The sequence below is a fragment of the Engystomops pustulosus genome, chromosome 11 (genome assembly GCF_040894005.1).
Source record: "Engystomops pustulosus chromosome 11, aEngPut4.maternal, whole genome shotgun sequence".
Lineage (NCBI taxonomy): Eukaryota > Metazoa > Chordata > Amphibia > Anura > Leptodactylidae > Engystomops > Engystomops pustulosus.
The window spans coordinates 74,305,355-74,328,279 of NC_092421.1; the positions used below are offsets into that span (position 1 = coordinate 74,305,355).

Sequence of the window (22,925 nt, forward strand, 5' to 3'; positions counted from 1 at the left end):
TCTCGGCTTATACTCGAGTATATACAGTAGTTTCCCTACATACTATAAATGTGGCCCATTGTATCTCATTGTATCTTCCTCATTCCTCGGCCTCTCCTCTGTGCCGTCATCCTCAGATTACTTCTTCTTCTTGCACAATTCTGGCTTTGTTTTCATCTCTTCTGATTGTTGTTTATTTCAGGAACTTCCCCGTCCCTTGAATGAAAAGCAAATGTGGAAAGTAGAGATACAGATTAGGAGAGATGTTTCATAATTCAGGTGTGGAGGACACAAGGTCCAGACCATTGCGTACACAGCAAGGAGATGAATAATCTGGAGCCAATTACGTTCACGTGACCTCGGCTAGAAAAGCGTGAGCGGCGGCGTAACCCGACCACAGACACATCTGCCCTGAGTTACGTGAAACCGGATCCTGGAAACTCCATCACAGGAGGATAATATTCTTCTACATCTACAGAGGAGACTACAGCCCCAGCATGTCTCCACAACAGAGGATGATGAGGATCATAGTCCTGACCTTAGTCATGACAACAATGACACCGGTGAAAGGTAAGTAGCGAGATGTCATGTCACAGCATCAGTATGATAATCTACTATGGATCCATAAGAGGATGTAATTATGTATCATATGGAAACATCATAGTGTATGGCACAGAGTAATATATGCAAGGATAACACACAAAAAAGAAAGGATCACAAAGAGTTAATGGGAATGTCACCTCCTGTGTCCTCCTCATCCTCATAGATTGTAAGCTCTTGTGACCATAGTACAAGCACTATCACCTACTGTGTCCTCCTCCTCATAGATTGTAAGCTCTTGTGATCATTGTACAAGCACTGTCACCTTCTGTCCCCTCCTCCTCATAGATTGTAAGCTCTTGTGACCATTGTACAAGCACTGTCACCTCCTGTGCCCCCTCCTCCTCATAGATTGTAAGCTCTTGTGACCATTGTACAAGCACTGTCACCTCCTGTCCTCCTCCTCCTCATAGATTGTAAGCTCTTGTGATCATTGTACAAGCACTGTCACCTCCTGTGTCCTTCTCATCATAGATTGTAAGCTCTTGTGACCATTGTACAAGCACTGTCACCTCCTGTGTCCTTCTCATCATAGATTGTAAGCTCTTGTGACCATTGTACAAGCACTGTCACCTCCTGTCCTCCTCCTCATAGATTGTAAGTAGAGATGAGCGAGCACTAAAATGCTCGGGTACTCGTTATTCGAGACAAACTTTTCCCGATGCTCGAGTGCTCGTCTCGAATAACGAGCCCCATTGAAGTCAATGGGAGACTCGAGCATTTTTCAAGGGGACCAAGGCTCTGCACAGGGAAGCTTGGCCAAACACCTGGGAACCTCAGAAAAGGATGGAAACACCACGGAAATGGACAGGAAACAGCAGGGGCAGCATGCATGGATGCCTCTGAGGCTGCTTAATCGCACCATTATGCCAAAATTATGGCCAACAGCATGGCCATGACAGAGTGACAGAATGAGGCTAGATAGCATCTAAAACATCCAATAATTGACCCTGACACTATAGGGGACGGCATGCAGAGGCAGCGGCAGCAGCGGCAGGCTAGAGAGTGGCATGGCGACATACCCTAAATGGACTCAGGCTTCAAACCAATGGGTGGCAGAGAGGAACCAAAGGAGGTGAGCAAGAAGCGCTCAAATAATATCGGTACATGATAAAAGTTTGCCAGTATATTTTGTGGATTACACAGCAGGGTGGCGACAAGGTTAACATGGAAGCCATGAAAACAACCCAAAATTCTGCCTGACACAGCTCGTTTGATAAGGGGACCATGTATGGAGGCAGTGAACTAGTAGTAGATTAAAGGTGCTGCAGTTAAAACTATGTTAGTTGGATCTTGGCATGGAGCTGGCGCTCCACTGCCAGGCGAGCTTTCGCCAATCCAAGCCCCTGTCTCTAGGCTACTCCCCAAACAGCACTTCTAAGAACCTTTTGTATAAGATCAAGTGTAATAGCGTTCTTATAAGTTTAGGATATGGCGGGTGAGGGGAATGGAAACAGATGCGCAAGAAGCGCTGAAATAATATTGATAAAAGTTTGCCAGTATATTTTGTGGATTACACAGCAGGGTGGCGACAAAGTTAACAAGTTTGTTGTGGAAGCCATGAAAACAACCCAAAATTCTGCCTGACACAGCTCGTTTGATAAGGTGACCATGTATGCCTACAGTTCATGCCAGACGCTGCTCTGGCTGCCAGTCTCCTTTCGAATACAGTTTAAAATAATAACCCTCATCCATAAAGCTCTGTATAATGCTGCACCCCCCTACCTCTCCTCTCTTATCTCAGTCTATCGCCCAACCCGTGCTCTTAGATCCGCCAGTGATCTTAGATCAACCTCTACCCTAGTGCGGACCTCCCACTCGCGTCTCCAAGACTTCTCTAGAGCTGCACCAATTCTATGGAATGCTCTGCCCCGGACTATCAGACTAATACCTAACCTCCAAAGTTTCAAACGTGCTCTTAAAACCCATTTCTTTAGGCAAGCCTATAACACTCATTAACTGCATGAAGTTTTAACTCTTCTACTAACCCGTCCTGTGTCGTCCTCCCATCTGTTATCCATCAACCAACAGGCACCAGACTTCTATGCAGTCCCATTCACCCTGGACCTGGTGACGGCTGAGTGGTTCAAGCGACAGCAATTCCATTTATTATATTTTGTTCTATTCCCTAAGAAGAATGGCTTGACCATTAAAAATTCTTTTACCTCGTGTTACCCCATCATCTTCATAAACCGTAAGCTCTGGCGAGCAGGGACCTCACTCCTGTTGTTCCATACAAATGTTGTGCTCTGTTACAATACATTTGTATTTGTTTCCTATGATTTGTAAAGCGCTACGGAATATGATGGCGCTATATAAATAAAGATTATTATTATTATTATTATTATGGAGGCAGTGAACTAGTAGTAGATTAAAGGTGCTGCACTTAAAACTATGTTAGTTGTATCTTGGGATGGAGCTGGCGCTCCGCTTCCAGGCGAGCTTTCGCCAATCCAAGCCCCTGTCTCTAGGCTACTCCCCAAACAGCACTTCTAAGAACCTTTTGTATAAGATCAAGTGTAGTAGCGTTCTTATAAGTTTGGGATATGGCGAGAGAGGGGAATGTAAACAGATGCGCAAGAAGCGCTGAAATAATATTGGTAAATGATAAAAGTTTGCCAGTATCTTTTCTGGATTACACAGCAGGGTGGCGACAAAGTTAACAAGTTTGATGTGGAATGCCCTGTAATAGCTCTTGGGCGGTGTGCCTTTTATCGGCTAGGCTCAGCAGTTTGAGCACCGCCTGCTGTCGCTTAGCGACTGCACTGCTGCTGTGCCTAGAGCTACCGACTGATGGCGCCATGGCCACGGATGGTAATTCGGAGGAGGAGGAGGTGGAGGAGGGGTGGGAGGAGGAGGAGGTATAGTAGGCCTTTGAGACCTGGACCGAGGTAGGCCCCGCAATCCTCTGCGTCGGCAGTATATCACCAGCCCCAGGGTCAGACTCGGTCCCAGCGTGCACCAAGTTAAGTGTAGTAGCGTTCTTATAAGTTTGGGATATGGCGGGTGAGGGGAATGTAAACAGATGCGCAAGAAGCGCTGAAATAATATTGGTAAATGATAAAAGTTTGCCAGTATATTTTGTGGATAACACAGCAGGGTGGCGACAAAGTTAACAAGATTGTTGTGGAAGCCATGAAAACAACCCAAAATTCTGCCTGACAAAGCTCGTTTGATAAGGGGACCATGTATGGAGGCAGTGAACTAGTAGTAGATTAAAGGTGCTGCAGTTAAAACTATGTTAGTTGGATCTTGGCATGGAGCTGGCGCTCCGCTGCCAGGCGAGCTTTCGCCAATCCAAGCCCGTGTCTCTAGGCTACTCCCCAAACAGCACTTCTAAGAACCTTTTGTATAAGATCAAGTGTAGTAGCGTTCTTATAAGTTTAGGATATGGCGGGTGAGGGGAATGTAAACAGAAGCGGAAGAAGCGCTGAAATAATATTGGTAAATGATAAAAGTTTGCCAGTATATTTTGTGGATTACACAGCAGGGTGGCGACAAAGTTAACAACTTTGATGTGGAATCCATGAAAACAACCCAAATTTCTGCCTGACACACCTCGTTTGATAAAGGGACGATGTATGGAGGCAGCTATATGGACGACTTTTGGAGGAAGCAATGGAGACAACGTGTGGAGGCTGCTATGGAGACAATTTAATTTGGATAGTGCCTGTATGTGGCAGTCCAAAAAAGTTTTCAAACCAGAGGAGCAGGTAGGTGGCCCTCCAGAAAAATGGAATAGATTGAGTGCCTGTATGTGGCAGTCCAAAAAAGTTTTCAAACCAGAGGAGCAGGTAGGTGGCCCTCCAGAAAAATGGAATAGATTGAGTGCCTGTATGTGGCAGTCCAAAAAAGTTTTCAAACCAGAGGAGCAGGTAGGTGGCCCTCCAGAAAAATGGAATAGATTGAGTGCCTGTATGTGGCAGTCCAAAAAAGTTTTCAAACCAGAGGAGCAGGTAGGTGGCCCTCCAGAAAAATGGAATAGATTGAGTGCCTGTATGTGGCAGTCCAAAAAAGTTTTCAAACCAGAGGAGCAGGTAGGTGGCCCTCCAGAAAAATGGAATAGAGTGAGTGCCTGTATGTGGCAGTCCAAAAAAGTTTTCAAACCAGAGGAGCAGGTAGGTGGCCCTCCAGAAAAATGGAATAGATTGAGTGCCTGTATGTGGCAGTCCAAAAAAGTTTTCAAACCAGAGGAGCAGGTAGGTGGCCCTCCAGAAAAATGGAATAGATTGAGTGCCTGTATGTGGCAGTCCAAAAAAGTTTTCAAACCAGAGGAGCAGGCAGGTGGCCCTCCAGAAAAATGGAATAGATTGAGTGCCTGTATGTGGCAGTCCAAAAAAGTTTTCAAACCAGAGGAGCAGGTAGGTGGCCCTCCAGAAAAATGGAATAGATTGAGTGCCTGTATGTGGCAGTCCAAAAAAGTTTTCAAACCAGAGGAGCAGGTAGGTGGCCCTCCAGAAAAATTGAATAGATTGAGTGCCTGTATGTGGCACTCCCAAAAATTGTTTAAAACAGAGGACCGGGTCGGTGGCCCTCCAGAAAAATTAAATGCATAAAGTACTATAGGTAGAGCCAGTGGGCCCTGTCAAAAAATAGCCAGTTTCCTCTGCTTTACTGTACAAAGAGCAGGAGAAGGAGGAAAATGAGGAGGAGGAGGAGTGGATAAATTATTCAGGTTGAGCTTCCTTCACCTGCTGGAGATTGGAAATTAGGAGAAATCCATGCTTTATTCATCTTGATAAGCGTCAGCCTGTCAGCGCTGTCAGTCGACAGGCGTGTACGCTTATCGGTGATGATGCCACCAGCTGCACTGAAAACCCGCTCGGACAACACGCTAGCGGCAGGGCAGGCAAGAACCTCCAAGGCGTACAGCGCCAGTTCGTGCCACATGTCCAGCTTTGAAACCCAGTAGTTGTAGGGAGCTGTGTGATCATTTAGGACGATGGTATGGTCAGCTACGTACTCCCTCACCATCTTTCTGTAAAGATCAGCCCTACTCTGCCGAGACTGGGGACAGGTGACAGTGTCTTGCTGGGGTGACATAAAGCTGGCAAAAGCCTTGTAAAGCGTACCCTTGCCAGTGCTGGACAAGCTGCCTGCTCGCCTACTCTCCCTCGCTACTTGTCCCGCAGAACTACGCACTCTGCCGCTAGCGCTGTCAGAAGGGAAATACTGTTTCAGCTTGTGCACCAGGGCCTGCTGGTATTCATGCATTCTCACACTCCTTTCCTCTCCAGGGATGAGAGTGGAAAGATTTTGCTTGTACCGTGGGTCCAGGAGAGTGAACACCCAGTTATCGGTGCTGGAATAAATTCTTTGAACGCGAGGGTCACGGGATAGGCAGCCTAGCATGAAATCTGCCATATGCGCCAGAGTACCAACGCGTAAGAATTCACTCCCCTCACTGGCCTGACTGTCCATTTCCTCCTCCTCCAACTCCTCCAATTCCTCTTCTTCTGCCCATACACGCTCAACAGTGAAGGACTCAACAATGGTCCCCTCTTGTGTCTCGCCAACATTCTCCTCCTCTTCCTCCTCCACCTCCACCTCCTCCGATATGCGCTGAGAAACAGACCTAAGGGTGCTTTGGCTATCAACAAGGGAATCTTCTTCCCCCGTCTCTTGTGAGGAGCGCAAAGCTTCCGACTTCATGCTGACCAGAGAGTTTTTCAACAGGCCAAGCAGCGGGATGGTGAGGCTGATGATGGCGGCATCGCCACTGACCATCTGTGTTGACTCCTCAAAGTTACTCAGCACCTGACAGATATCAGACATCCACGTCCACTCCTCATTGTAGACTTGAGGAAGCTGACTGACCTGACTACCAGTTCTGGTGGAAGTTGACATCTGGCAGTCTACAATCGCTCGGCGCTGCTGGCAAACTCTGGATAACATGGTCAGTGTTGAATTCCACCTCGTGGGCACGTCGCACAACAGTCGGTGAGCGGGCAGTTGGAGGCGGCGCTGCGCTGCCCTGAGACTGGCAGCATCTGTGCTGGACTTCCTGAAATGCGCACAGATGCGGCGCACCTTCGTGAGCAAATCAGACAGATTGGGGTATGTCTTGAGGAAACGCTGAACTATCAGATTTAACACATGGGCCAGGCATGGCACATGTGTCAGTCTGCCGAGTTGCAGAGCCGCCACCAGGTTACGGCCGTTGTCACACACAACCATGCCTGGCTTCAGGTTCAGCGGTGCCAGCCACAGATCAGTCTGCGCCGTGATGCCCTGTAATAGTTCTTGGGCGGTGTGCCTTTTATCGCCTAGGCTCAGCAGTTTGAGCACCGCCTGCTGTCGCTTAGCGACAGCACTGCTGCTGTGCCTAGAGCTACCGACTGATGGCGCCATGCCCACGGATGGTCGTTCGGAGGAGGAGGTGGAGGAGGGGTGGGAGGAGGAGGAGGCATAGTAGGCCTCAAACACCTGGACCGAGGTAGGCCCCGCAATCCTCGGCGTCGGCAGTATATGACCAGCCGCAGGGTCACACTCGGTCCCAGCCTCCACCAAGTTAACCCAATGTGCCGTCAGAGATATATAGTGGCCCTGCCCGGCAGCACTCGTCCACGTGTCCGTGGTCAGGTGGACCTTGTCAGAAACGGCGTTGGTCAGGGCACGGATTATGTTGTCTGACACGTGCTGGTGCAGGGCTGGGACGGCACATCGGGAAAAGTAGTGGCGGCTGGGGACCGAATACCGAGGGGCGGCCGCCGCCATGAGGCTGCGAAAGGCCTCGGTCTCTACTAGCCTATAGGGCAGCATCTCCAGGCTTAGCAATCTGGAGATGTGCACATTAAGGGCTTGGGCGTGCGGGTGGGTTGCACTATATTTGCGTTTCCGCTCCAGCGTCTGGGGTATGGAGAGCTGAACACTGGTGGATGCTGTGGAGGATCGTGGAGGCGACGATTGGGTTTTTGTGGCAGGGTCCTGGGCAGGGGGCTGACTATCAGCTGACACAGGGGAAGGAGCAGTGGTGTGCACGGCCGGAGGTGAACGCGCTTGTTGCCACTGAGTGGGGTGTTTAGCATTCATATGCCTGCGCATACTGGTGGTAGTTAAGCTAGTAGTGGTGGAACCCCTGCTGATCCTGGTTTGGCAAATGTGGCACACCACAGTCCGTCGGTCATCCGGTGTTTCCTTAAAGAACCTCCAGACTTCTGAGAATCTAGCCCTCGCCGCAGGAGCCCTCGCCACGGGAGCTTCACTAGTTGACACATTTGGCGCTGATGCACCAGCTCTGGCCCTGCCTCTCCGTCTGGCCCCACCACTGCCTCTTCCAACCTGTTCTGGTCGAGGACTCTCCTCCGTCTCAGAAGCACTGTGTTCACCCGGCCTCTCAACCCAGCTTGGGTCTGTCACCTCATCATCCTCCGATCCCTCAGTCTGCTCCCCCCTCGGACTTCCTGCCCTGACAACAACTTCCCCACTGTCTGACAACCGTGTCTCCTCATCGTCGGACACCTCTTTACACACTTTTTCCAGTACGTCAACAAGGTCATCATCACCCACAGACTGCGACTGGTGGAAAACCTGGGCATCGGAAAATTGCTCATCAGCAACCGGACAAGTGGTTTGTGACTGTGGGAAGGGTCCAGAAAACAGTTCCTCAGAGTATGCCGGTTCAAATGGCAAATTTTGCTGGGAGGGGGCAGACTGGGGGGGAGGAGGCTGAGGTGCAGGAGCTGGAGGAGTGCCGATTTCGGTGACATGGGTGGACTGCGTGGAAGACTGACTGGTGGACAAATTGCTCGAAGCATTGTCGGCAATCCACGACATCACCTGTTCGCACTGTTCTGGCCTCAACAGTGCTCTACCACGAGTCCCAGTAACTTCAGACATGAACCTAGGGAGTGTAGCTCTGCGGCGTTCCCCTGCTCCCTCATAAGCAGGTGGTGTCTCACCCCGCCCAGGACCACGGCCTCTGACCCCTGCAGTAGTTGGACGCCCACGTCCCCGCCCTCGTCCTCTACCCCTAGCCCTCGGGTTAAACATTTTGAAAATGAGAGTTATAACTTGAATTTTTTTTTTAACTTTTTTTTTTTTTTTTTTGGTTTTTTTTTATGTTTTTTAGTTTTTAAAACCAAACGATGCTATCCTATTGCTATGGCTATTTTATAGCCAAGTATGAAAGCACACTGCTATGCCAGATGAGATGACACTGAGTTATTAAACAAAATAAACGTAAAATAAAAAAGGAAATGGCAGACTGTGCCTAATTGAAATACAACCCCGGGCCCTAATAAATTTTCCCACTTCGGTCTTTGCGATGGATATGTGCGTCACTAAAACACAGTGGTCGCAAGTCTGACTCCAAATTGCTCACAATTTACTAGTAGATGCACTGCAGCAAGTACAGCCACCAGCAGATCAACCAGAAATCAAATATATATAACGCTACTGTAGGCGTAAGTAAGCCGTTTGGATTCTCCTATGGCTATTTTCTAGCCAAGTATGAAAGCACACTACTATGCCAGATGAGATGACGCTGAGTTATGAAAAAAATAAACGTAAAATAAAAAGAAACTGGCAGACTGTGCCTAATTCTACTCAAACCCCTAATAAATTTTCCCACTTTGGTGTTTGAGGTGGATATGTGTGTCACTAAGAGCTAAACACAACGGTAGCAAGTCCCCCTGCAAATTCCTCACAATATGGTACTAGCTGCAAATAAAAAAAAAAAAAAATTATAACGTTATTGTAGCCCTAAGAAGGGCTGTTGGGTTGTTGTAGAATCACTCCTGCCTAACAGTAAGCTAATAGAACACCCTAACGCTTTCCCTGACCAGCAGCAGCTCTCTCCCTAGCGGCATCCAGACAGAGAATGATCCGAGCAGCGCGGGCAGCGGCTAGTCTATCCCAGGGTCACCTGATCTGGCCAGCCAACCACTGCTATCTACGTGTAAGGGTACCACGTCATGCTGGGTGGAGTGCAGAGTCTCCTGGCTTGTGATTGGCTCTGTTTCTGGCCGCCAAAAAGCAAAACGGCGGGAGCTGCCATTTTCTCGAGCGGGCGAAATACTCGTCCGAGCAACGAGCAGTTACGAGTACGCTAATGCTCGATCGAGCATCAAGCTCGGACGAGTATGTTCGCTCATCTCTAATTGTAAGCTCTTGTGATCATTGCACAAGCACTGTCACCTCCTGTGTCCTTCTCATCATAGATTGTAAGCTCTTGTGACCATTGTACAAGCACTGTCACCTTCTGTGTCCTTCTCCTCATGGATTGTAAGCTCTTGTGACCATTGTACAAGCACTGTCACCTCCTGTATCCTCCTCCTCATAGACTGTAAGCTCTTGTGATCATTGTACAAGCACTGTCACCTTCTGTGTCCTTCTACTCATAGATTGTAAGCTCTTGTGATCATTGCACAAAAACTGTCACCTCCTGTGTCTCCTCCTCCTCATAGATTGTAAGCTCTTGTGACCATTGTACAAGCACTGTCACCTCCTGTGTCGTCCTCCTCATAGATTGTAAGCTCTTGTGATCATTGTACAAGTACTGTCACCTCCTGTGTCGTCCTCCTCATAGATTGTAAGCTCTTTTGATCATTGTACAAGCACTGTCATCTCCTGTGTCATCCTCCTCATAGATTGTAAGCTCTTGCGACCATTGTACAAGCACTGTCACCTCCTGTGTCGTCCTCCTCATAGATTGTAAGCTCTTGTGACCATTGTACAAGTACTGTCACCTCCTGTGTCGTCCTCCTCATAGATTGTAAGCTCTTTTGATCATTGTACAAGCACTGTCATCTCCTGTGTCATCCTCCTCATAGATTGTAAGCTCTTGCGACCATTGTACAAGCACTGTCACGTCCTGTCCCCTCCTCCTCCATAGATTGTAAGCTCTTGTGACCATTGTACAAGCACTGTCACCTCCTGTCCCCTCCTCCTCATAGATTGTAAGCTCTTGTGATCATTGCACAAGCACTGTCACCTCCTGTGTTGTCCTCCTCATAGATTGTAAGCTCTTGTGACCATTGCACAAGCACTGTCACCTCCTTTGTCATCCTCCTCATAGATTGTAAGCTCTTGCGACCATTGTACAAGCACTGTCACGTCCTGTCCCCTCCTCCTCCATAGATTGTAAGCTCTTGTGACCATTGTACAAGCACTGTCACCTCCTGTCCCCTCCTCCTCATAGATTGTAAGCTCTTGTGATCATTGCACAAGCACTGTCACCTCCTGTGTTGTCCTCCTCATAGATTGTAAGCTCTTGTGACCATTGCACAAGCACTGTCACCTCCTTTGTCGTCCTCCTCATAGATTGTAAGCTCTTGTGACCATAATACAAGCACTGTCACCTCCTGTGTCGTCCTCCTCATAGATTGCAAGCTCTTGTGACCATAGTACAAGCACTGTCTCCTCCTGTGACCTTCTCTTCATAGATTGTAAGCTCTTGTGACCACTGTACAAGCACTGTCACCTCCTGTCCTCCTCCTGCTCATAGATTGTAAGCTCTTGTCATCATTGCACAAGCACTGTCACCACCTGTGTTGTCCTCCTCATAGATTGTAAGCTCTTGTGACCATTGCACAAGCACTGTCACCTCCTGTGTCGTCCTCCTCATAGATTGTAAGCTCTTGTGATCATAGTACAAGTACTGTCAACTCCTGTGTCGTCCTCCTCATAGATTGTAAGCTGTTGTGACCATAGTACAAGCACTGTCACCTCCTGTGTCCTTCTCTTCATAGATTGTAAGCTCTTGTGATCATTGTACAAGCACTGTCACCTCCTGTGTCCTTCTCATCATAGATTGTAAGCTCTTGTGACCATTGTACAAGCACTGTCACCTTCTGTGTCCTTCTCCTCATGGATTGTAAGCTCCTGTGACCATTGTAAAAGCACAGTCACCTCCTGTGTCGTCCTCCTCATAGATTGTAAGCTCTTGTGACCATAGTACAAGTACTATCACCTCCTGTGTTGTCCTCCTCATAGATTGTAAGCTCTTGTGACCATTGCACAAGCACTGTCACCTCCTGTGTCGTCCTCCTCATAGATTGTAAGCTCTTGTGACCATAGTACAAGCACTGTCCCCTCCTGTGTCGTCCTCCTCATAGATTGTAAGCTCTTGTGACCATTGTACAAGCACAGTCACCTCCTGTGTCCTCCTCCTCCTCATAGATTGTAAGCTCTTGTGATCATTGTACAAGTACTGTCACCTCCTGCATCCTCCTCCTCATAGATTGTAAGCTCTTGTAACCATTGTACAAGCACTGTCACCTCCTGTCCTCTCCTCCTCATAGATTGTAAGCTCTTTTGACCATTGTACAAGCACTGTCACCTCCTGTCCCCTCCTCCTCATAGATTGTAAGCTCTTGTGATCATTGCACAAGCACTGTCACCTCCTTTGTTGTCCTCCTCATAGATTGTAAGCTCTTGTGACCATTGCACAAGCACTGTCACCTCCTGTCCCCTCCTCCTCATAGATTGTAAGCTCTTGTGACCATTGCACAAGTTCTGTCACCTCCTGTGTCATCCTCCTCATAGATTGTAAGCTCTTGTGACCATAGTACAAGCACCTTCACCTCCTGTGTTGTCCTCCTCATAGATTGTAAGCTCTTGTGACCATAGTACAAGCAATATCACCTCCTGTCCCCTCCTCCTCATAGATTGTAAGCTCTTGTGATCATTGCACAAGCACTGTCACCTCCTGTGTTGTCCTCCTCATGGATTGTAAGCTCTTGTGACCATTGCACAAGCACTGTCACCTCCTGTGTCGTCCTCCTCATAGATTGTAAGCTCTTGTGACAATAGTACAAGTACTGTCACCTCCTGTGTCGTCCTCCTCATAGATTGTAAGCTCTTGTGACCATTGCACAAGTGCTGTCACCTCCTGTGTCGTCCTTTTCATAGATTGTAAGCTCTTGTGATCATTGTACAAGTACTGTCACCTCCTGTGTCGTCCTCCTCATAGATTGTAAGCTCTTGTGATGATTGTACAAGCACTGTCACCTCCTGTATCCTCCTCCTCATAGACTGTAAGCTCTTGTGACCATAGTACAAGCACTGTCACCTCCTGTGTTGTCCTCCTCATAGATTGTAAGCTCTTGTGACCATTGCACAAGCACTGTCACCTCCTGTGTCGTCCTCCTCATAGATTGTAAGCTCTTGTGATCATTGTACAAGCACTGTCACCTCCTGTCCCCTCCTCCTCATAGATTGTAAGCTCTTGTGACCATAGTACAAGCACTGTCACCTCCTGTGTTGTCCTCCTCATAGATTGTAAGCTCTTGTGACCATTGCACAAGCACTGTCACCTCCTGTGTCGTCCTCCTCATAGATTGTAAGCTTTTGTGACCATTGTACAAGTGCTGTCACCTCCTGTGTCGTCCTCCTCATAGATTGTAAGCTCTTGTGACCATTGTACAAGCACTGTCACCTCCTGTGTTGTCCTCCTCATAGATTGTAAGCTCTTTTGACCATTGCACAAGCACTGTCACCTCCTGTGTCGTCCTCCTCCTAGATTGTAAGCTCTTGTGACCAATGTACAAGCACTGTCACCTCCTGTGTCGTCCTTCTCATAGATTGTAAGCTCTTGTAAACATTGTTCAAGCACTGTCACCTCCTGTGTCGTCCTCCTCCTAGATTGTAAGCTCTTGTGACCAATGTACAAGCACTGTCACCTCCTGTGTCATCCTCCTCCTAGATTGTAAGCTCTTGTGACCACTGTACAAGCACTGTCACCTCCTGTGTCGTCCTCCTCATAGATTGTAAGCTCTTGTGACCATTGTACAAGCACTTATTTTTTTTAAAAAAACAACGATGTGCGGAGAGTTTTGTAATATGGTTGCAATCAATAACATTATACAACGAGTGGAAACTATTGCAACCATGTAACAAAAGTCTCCACACATCGTTAGGTTTTTAAAAAATAAGTTTATTTGTATCAATTACTCACCTTTATTTTAAATAGCAGAATAAATGTTATATTTTATTGACACTTGGATATGGGGGGTACTGCTTTGCCATAGGAAACATCCTGTAAATATAACTAACCCTGCTTAGTGTTTTGTCCTTGAAGTTCTGTCATTGTTCACGCACTGTCCCCTCCTCCTCATAGATTGTAAGCTCCTATGATCATTGTACAAGCACTGTCACCTCCTGTGTCCTCCTCCTCATAGATTGTAAGCTCTTGTGATCATTGCACAAGCACTGTCACCTCCTGTGTCCTCCTCCTCATAGATTGTAAGCTCCTATGATCATTGTACAAGCACTGTCACCTCCTGTTCCCTCCTCCTCATAGATTGTAAGCTCTTGTGATCATTGTACAAGCACTGTCACCTCCTGTCCCCTCCTCCTCATAGATTGTAAGCTCTTGTGATCATTGTACAAGCACTGTCACCTCCTGTCCCCTCCTCCTCATAGATTGTAAGCTCTTGTGATCATTGCACAAGCACTGTCACCTCCTGCCTCCTCCTCCTCATAGATTGTAAGCTCCTATGATCATTGTACAAGAACTGTCAGGGCGGCACGGTGGCTGAGTGAGTAGCACATCTGCCTTGCAGCACTGGGGTCCTGGGTTCGAATCCCACCCAGGTCAACATCTGCAAAGAGTTTGTATGTTCTCTCCGTGTTTGCGTGGGTTTCCTCCGGGTACTCCGGTTTCCTCCCACACTTCAAAAACATACTGTTAGGTTGTTTAGATTGTGAGCCCCATGGGGACAGGGATCAATTTGACATGCCTGTGCAGCGCTGCGTAATCTGTGTGCGCTATATAAATAAAGAATTATTATTATTATTATTATTAACTGTCACCTCCTGTTCCCTCCTCCTCATAGATTGTAAGCTCTTGTGACCATTGTACAAGCACTGTCACCTCCTGTGACCTCCTCCTCATAGATTGTAAGCTCTTGTGACCATTGTACAAGCACTGTCATCTCCTGTGTCCCCCTCCTCATAGATTGTAAGCTCTTGTGACGTCCTGTATGATATATCTGCAGGAGTTTAGATGTTGGGCCCCCAGTGACTGTGTATATTGGGGTCCAGTGCACCTGATCTCTATCCTGGAGATTAGAATTGAGGAGAAGACCTGCCCTGAGACCTCACATGGTCCAGTATAATGGATGACTGGTTATTATACTATATAAACCCTCATGACTGGTGTCTCTTGGCAGGGGGTGAGGTCTGCTATGGCCGCCTGGGCTGCTTCTCAGATGCTTATCCATGGTCTGGGACACTGCAGAGACCCCAGCCCGCCCTGCCCTGGCCTCCAGAGAAGATCAACACCAAGTTCTTCCTCTTTACTGGAGAAGGACCCAACTCCTACCAGGTGATGCTCCCACTTGTATCCAGTAACAAGGACTCTGTACAACCATCACTACTCCTATTATTATTATTCCTACCACCACTAGTACTACTACTCCTATTATTACTAGTCCTACCACCAATACTACTACTACTCCTATTATTACTAGTCCTACCACCACTAGTACTACTACTCCTATTATTATTATTCCTACCACCACTAGTACTACTACTCCTATTATTACTAGTCCTACCACCAATACTACTACTACTCCTATTATTACTAGTCCTACCAACACTAGTACTACTACTCCTATTATTATTATTCCTACCACCACTAGTACTACTACTCCTATTATTACTAGTCCTACCACCAATACTACTACTACTCCTATTATTACTAGTCCTACCACCACTAGTACTACTACTCCTATTATTACTGGTCCTACAACCACCACTAGTACTACTTCTCCTTTTATTACTAGTCCTACCACCACTAGTACTACTACTCCTATTATTACTAGTCCTACCACCACTAGTAGTAGTACTACTCCTATTATTACTAGTCCTACCACCACTAGAACTACTACTCCTATAATTACTAGTTCTACCACCACCACTAGTACTACTACTCCTATTATTATCAGTCCTACTTCCACCTCTAGTACTAATACTCTCATCATTACTAGTCCAATCAGGACCACTAGTATTACTACTCCTATCATTACCAGTCCAACCACCAATACAACAGCCATTTCTATTATTACTATTGAGAACTGTTACCTCCACTATTGAAAGGACTTTTTAACTAATTTTATGTCATTTATTTGCAGACGATCAGTGCAGATAATATAACAACCATCACATCCTCCAAGTTCCAGATAGGAAAGAAAACATGTCTTATAGTGCACGGTATGGCGGACAAGGCTCTGAACAACTGGGTGTCAGACATGTGCCAGGTACAAGCCTTATAGTATTATCAGTGATAACATTGGACAGGGGCGGAGCTGTGACTACCTTTCATGCAGGATATTCAGGCAGGGGGCGGGGCTGTGACTACCTCTCACACAGGATATACAGGCAGGGGGCGGGGCTGTGACTACCTCTCACACAGGATATATAGGCAGGGGGCGGGGCTGTGAATACCTCTCACGCAGGATGTACAGGCAGGGGGCGGGGCTGTGACTACCTCTCACACAGGATATACAGGCAGGGGGCGGGGCTGTGACTACCTCTCACACAGGATATACAGGCAGGGGGCGGGGCTGTGACTACCTCTCACACAGGATATATAGGCAGGGGGCGGGGCTGTGACTACCTCTCACGCAGGATGTACAGGCAGGGGGCGGGGCTGTGACTACCTCTCACACAGGATATTAAGGCAGGGGGCGGGGCTGTGACTACCTCTCACGCAGGATGTACAGGCAGGGGGCGGGGCTCTGACTACCTCTCACACAGGCTATACAGGCAGGGGGCGGGGCTGTGACCACCTCTAACACATATACAGGCTGGTTGCCAGTAGTAATAGCTATCATTATCCCCTAAATCAGGCCATCCTTGAAGCAGAAAATGTAAACTGTGCTGGAGTGGATTGGCGTGCTGGCTCAGGAAACGTTATTACATATGCCCAGGCTGCAAACAACATTCGTGTGGTGGGGGCGGAAGTCGCATTTTTAATTGAGACACTGAAGGTAAGTGTCATATATATATATATATATATATATATATATATATATATATATACATGTACACACATAGGCATTATACAGGCACTACTAGGGTGAGCTCCTCACATACAGATTATACAGCCACCACTAGGGGGAGCTCACTACATACAGTTTATACAGTCACCACTACGGAGAGCTCATTACATACTGATTATACAGTCACCACTAGGGGGAGCTCCTTGCATACAGATTATACAGCCACCACTAGGGGGAGCTCACTACATACAGATTATACAGCCACCACTAGGGGGAGCTCACTACATACAGATTATACACCATCACTAGGGAGAGCTCACTACATAGATTATATAGCCACCAATAGGGGGAGCTCACTACAAACAGATTATACAGACACCACTAGGGGGAGCTCACTACATACAGAATATTCACCACCACTAGGGGGAGCTCACAACATACAGATTATACACCTCCACTAGGGGGAGCTCACTACATACAGATTATACACCACCACTAGGGGGAGATCACTACATACAGATTATACAGCCACCACTAGGGGGAGATCACTACATACAGATTATACAGCCACCACTAGGGGGAGATCACTACCTACAGATTATACAGCCACCACTAGGAGGAGCTCACTACATACAGATTATACATCCACCACTAGGAGGAGCTCACTACATACAGATTATACACCACCACTAGGGGAAGCTCACTACATACAGATTATACATCCACCACTAGGAGGAGCTCACTACATACAGATTATACAGCCGCCACTAGGGGGAGATCACTACATACAGATTATACACCACCACTAGAAGGAGCTCACTACATACAGATTATACACCACCACTAGGGGGAGATCACTACATACAGATTATACACCACCACTAGGGGAAGCTCACTACATACAGATTATACACCACCACTAGAAGGAGCTCACTACATACAGATTATACACCACCACTAGGGGAAGCTCACTACATACATATTATACACCACCACTAGGGGGAGCTCACTACATGCAGATTATACAGCCACCACTAGGGGAAGATCACTACATACAGATTATACAGTCACCACTAGGGGGAGCTAACTACATACAGATTATACAATCACCACTAGGTGGAGCTAACTACATACAGATTATACACCACCACTAGGGGGAGCTCACTACATACAGATTATACACCACCACTAGGGGGAGATCACTACCTACAGATTATACAGCCACCACTAGGAGGAGCTCACTACATACAGATTATACATCCACCACTAGGAGGAGCTCACTACATACAGATTATACACCACCACTAGGGGAAGCTCACTACATACAGATTATACATCCACCACTAGGAGGAGCTCACTACATACAGATTATACAGCCGCCACTAGGGGGAGATCACTACATACAGATTATACACCACCACTAGAAGGAGCTCACTACATACAGATTATACACCACCACTAGGGGGAGATCACTACATACAGATTATACACCACCACTAGGGGAAGCTCACTACATACAGATTATACACCACCACTAGAAGGAGCTCACTACATACAGATTATACACCACCACTAGGGGAAGCTCACTACATACATATTATACACCACCACTAGGGGGAGCTCACTACATGCAGATTATACAGCCACCACTAGGGGAAGATCACTACATACAGATTATACAGTCACCACTAGGGGGAGCTAACTACATACAGATTATACAATCACCACTAGGTGGAGCTAACTACATACAGATTATACACCACCACTAGGGGGAGCTCACTACATACAGATTATACACCACCACTAGGGGGAGCTCACTACATACAGATTATACAGTCACCACTAGGGGGAGCTAACTACATACAGATTATACACCACCACTAGGGGGAGCTCACTACATACAGATTATACACCACCACTAGGGGGAGCTCACTACATACAGATTATACACCACCACTAGGGGGAGCTCACTACATACAGATTATACAGCCACCACTAGGGGGAGCTAACTACATACAGATTATACACCACCACTAGGGGGAGCTCACTACATACAGATTATACACCACCACGAGGGGAAGCTCACTACATACATATTATACACCAACACTAGGGGGAGCTCACTACATGCAGATTATACAGCCACCACTAGGGGGAGATCACTACATACAGATTATACAGTCACCACTAGGGGGAGCTAACTACATACAGATTATACAATCACCACTAGGTGGAGCTAACTACATACAGATTATACACCACCACTAGGGGGAGCTCACTACATACATATTATACACCACCACTAGGGGGAGCTCACTACATACAGATTATACAGTCACCACTAGGGGGAGCTAACTACATACAGATTATACACCACCACTAGGGGGAGCTCACTACATACAGATTATACACCACCACTATGGGGAGCTCACTACATACAGATTATACACCACCACTAGGGGGAGCTCACTACATGCAGATTATACAGCCACCACTAGGGGGAGCTCACTACATACAGATTATACAGCCACCACTAGGGGGGGCTCACTACATACAGATTATACAGTCACCACTAGGGGGAGCTCACTACATACAGATTATACAGCCACCACTAGGGGGAGCTCACTACATACAGATTATACACCACCACTAGGGGGAGCTCACTACATACAGATTATACGTCACCACTAGGCGGAACTCCTAGTTTGAGCTTCTCACATACATATTACACAGCCATAGCAGTGCTTATAACATGCATCTACCATTTAACAAAATGAAATATTTAATCGCTTTATGACTTGGTCAATTTCACTTTTAGCAATGATGTTTTTTACTAGAAGGTATTATTTATAAAATTAAAAGATTATGTAATTTTCTTTACATAGATATACTCAGACGACTCTGCATTTGTTATGTAAGAGGCAGGGTCACATGTCCCGGTGCCACAACAGAGAGGAGACAGAACTAGGGAAAAAAATCAAGATTTTGTCAGTCAGAGAGACAATTAACAATGCCCTGTTCAGGGCACTTAGGTATAGAGCAGGGGTAGGGAACCTACGGCTCGGGAGCCAGATGTGGCTCTTTTGTTGGCTGCATCTGGCTCTCAGGCAGATCTTTAAAGGAAACCTACCACCACAAATCTACCTATAAAGGTAGATCGGGTGGTAGGTGAATCAATGGGACGTGAGGATAGCCCTTTTAAGGGCTAATCCTCACGTCCCCGCACTGTTTTGTAAACTTTTATTACCCTAATATGTTAATTTACTTATGTGGCTACTGGGGCGTGGAGTAGCCGCATCTGAGGTTACACGAGGCGGCCACTCCACGCCCCGGTAGCCACTTTTCCCCTTCTACTCACCATGTTCGGCGCGCAGCTGCTCGTAGCTGCGCGCCCTCGTCCGCCGATCCTGCCGTCTGCGCATGCGCAGAACAGCAGGCCTGCGCCTGCGCAGCCCCGGCTTCGGAGCAGTGACCGCGCAGGCGCGGGCCTGCTGTTCTGCGCATGCGCAGACGGCAGGATCGGCGGACGAGGGCGCGCAGCTACGAGCAGCTGCGCGCCGAACATGGTGAGTAGGAGGGGAAAAGTGGCTACCGGGGCGTGGAGTAGCCGCCTCGTGTAACCTCAGATGCGGCTACTCCACGCCCCAGTAGCCGCATAAGTAAATTAACATATTAGGGTAATAAAAGTTTACAAAACAGTGCGGGGACGTGAGGATTAGCCCTTTGATTCTATCCTCACGTCCCATTGATTCACTTACCACCCGATCTACCTTTATAGGTAGATTTGTGGTGGTAGGTGCCCTTTAATAAATAGTGATGGCTGCTGTGTGTCATAGACTGATCACTGGACACAGGCAGCGATGCTACCATTGCCTAAGTCCTTTGTATGACCCAGTAGTGAGTGTAGTAGTATAGTGGACCCCCTGGACCACAGCGGACAATGATTTAAGCAGACACCTGGGACCGGAATCTAAGTGGCACCCGGTCTTCACCAGAGACCGCCACAAAGCAGGATGGTCTTGCTGCAGGGTGGTACCACCTGGTTGTTCCACAGGCGCCACTTGTCCACGGTGGCAGCTAAGGTCAAGGTACAGGATCACTAGGCAGTCTCATGGTCAGGAACAGGCAGACGGTCAAGTCAGGTGGCAATGATGTGAGGTTGGGGATGGAGCAAGAGGTCAGGGCTGGCAGCGAAGGAGCAGAATCAGGAACAGGTCCGGGGTCACAACGGGAGTTCAACACTTGGGAAGGAAACGCTGTGGAAAGCTGCTTCATAGGCATGAAGCACTAAGATCTGGGGGGGGGAGAATGCTTGGAGCCACCGGTTTTTATAGGAACCTGGGAAGTGGGTTGCGCCAATCAGTGCTGGCCAGCCGGGACGGGAGCAGGAACATAGACAGGTGAGTGAGCTCAGCAAGGGGCATCACCACGGACAGAGGCATGGGTGTGCCTGCAATCCGAGACATAGATCGCAGGGGCACCCATGACACTGGGACTACCTATCTACTTGGGGGCATGTGCATATGGTACGGCTCTTACGGAATAACATTTTAAAATATGTGGCATTCATGGCTCTCTCAGCCAAAAAGGTTCCTGACCCCTGGTATAGAGGGAAGGCTGCAGTTGTAAGTGACAGGTGCATCTCTGAAATAATTACCCTTCTCAGGGCACCCTGAATTACTGCATGTTGCTGCTCTTATGATGCAATTGTTCAGGGCCCATTTTAGTACTATTTGTATCATACATATAAATATGAACACAAAAGGGAACTGGATAGCTGTTCCACATGCCAATAGGAAAGAACACTTGGGTTACCAGGGGCAAATGTTACCAATTGTCACGGCTGCCCCTGTGACCTATGTCTCGGGTCACATGGGCACCAGTCTCTACTATAGTCAATAGTTTCAGTTGATACAGGAATTTATTCTAGGGGTTGGGAGGGAACTGCTATGCAACTGGTGGTGCTGGAGAGACTGGGGGGCAACTGAACACCTTATGTAAACCACCTGTAAGGGCACTTTAATAAATTACCCGTAACACAAATATCTGTAAACTTTAACCGTGTAAGTTAACTTCGAAAATATGACAAAATTAGGTCACGGCTTTATTTTTTTTTATATATATAAACCCGTGATATCTAAAAATCAGGCACTTGGAATAGAATCACACATTTTTGAGCCTTGGAAACTGAATTCCCAGCTGGACTCCCAGCTGGCAAGTCAGCCAACCGAGCAACCACCATCTCAAATCTTCCACCATTCTGCTTGCTGTGACTTGAAAGTAGACTGTCCCCAAACGCATGCTCGTTACCTTAGAGGTGATGGGGGACTGCTGCTGGCATGCTCCGTGCCGTCTTTTATACCGAAATATGCAATTATAAAGTTTATGCAAATGAGCAGGAGGCGCTCACTGTTTGGATGGCCGAGCACCTCCTGCCTCCGTCAGAACATAATTTATGCATGCTCCCTCATCTATATACAGCCTCGGCTCTGGTGGAAAGTGCTAAACACAGTCGGTGACTTCACACGGCTGTCTGCTAATCTCGTGCATGCCTTCTTCTTCTCTCCAGCCAGCTGAGCAAGGAATGTAGTTCCCGCACATGCGCAAGAACAGCAGACACGCGACACAAATTAGGGGGCGTGTTGTTGGACGTTCCGAATGATTCTAAGAGGGGGGAAAACTACAACTATGTATTGGCTAAGAGGATGAGGGTGAAACTTCAAAACATTATGGGAAATACAGAACAACCCACTACATGTACAGTATAGGCAGACAACCAATCAACGTAGTGGTTTTATGTTGGGTACCACCAGAAATTTGGCAATTGAACTCAAGTTGAGCCTTTTGCCTCAGGCAGCACCTGTGCAGTCAACTACTACAAAGCAGGACCTGACAATAGTGTAGCTTCACACCTGTTGTCAGCATAACCAGATATATTATTACTGGATGGGGCGAAGGGGGTGCCATGCTTAACCCGCATCCGGCAGCAGGTAGTTTAGGTTCACCCCTGCCTCCATGTGCTGCTGTAAAGGCTCCATGAGGTAAGTTACTTGCCTGGCATGTAATGAAACCTCCTCATAGTAGCCCAGGACACTGTATATTACACACATTGGGGGTCATTTACTAAGGGCCCGAATCACGTTTTTCTGGCGGGTTACGCAAATTTTTCCATTTTGCGCCAATTTTCCCTGAATTGCCCCGGGATTTTGGCGCACGCAATCGGATTGTGCCACATCGGCGCCGGCGTGCACACGACGGAAGTTAGGGGACGTGGTCGTACGAAAACCCGACAAATTCTGAAAAACCGCCACATTTTTTTAAAAAAAGTGTCGCTGGACACGCGCTTACCTGCACCCGGCCCGGCTTGGTGAAGTTCAGTGCATTCCGAGGAACTTCAGC

General features: G+C 47.5%; 1 protein-coding gene across 2 annotated transcripts in view; it reads left to right on the forward strand.

Moving 5' to 3' along the window:
• Positions 1–211: 211 nt before the first annotated feature.
• Positions 212–22,925, forward strand: part of LOC140105992 (pancreatic lipase-related protein 2-like) — a 75,198-nt gene continuing 52,484 nt past the window's right edge. Inside the window, exons 1-4 of one of the 2 annotated variants that reach the window (XM_072130136.1) lie at positions 212–549; positions 14,694–14,848; positions 15,657–15,782; positions 16,374–16,514. In XM_072130136.1, coding sequence (XP_071986237.1) covers positions 477–549; positions 14,694–14,848; positions 15,657–15,782; positions 16,374–16,514 — 495 coding nt within the window. In that variant the 5' untranslated portion in view covers positions 212–476. The remainder of the gene's footprint in view (positions 550–14,693; positions 14,849–15,656; positions 15,783–16,373; positions 16,515–22,925) is intronic. The other variant, XM_072130135.1, reaches the window with a different exon arrangement.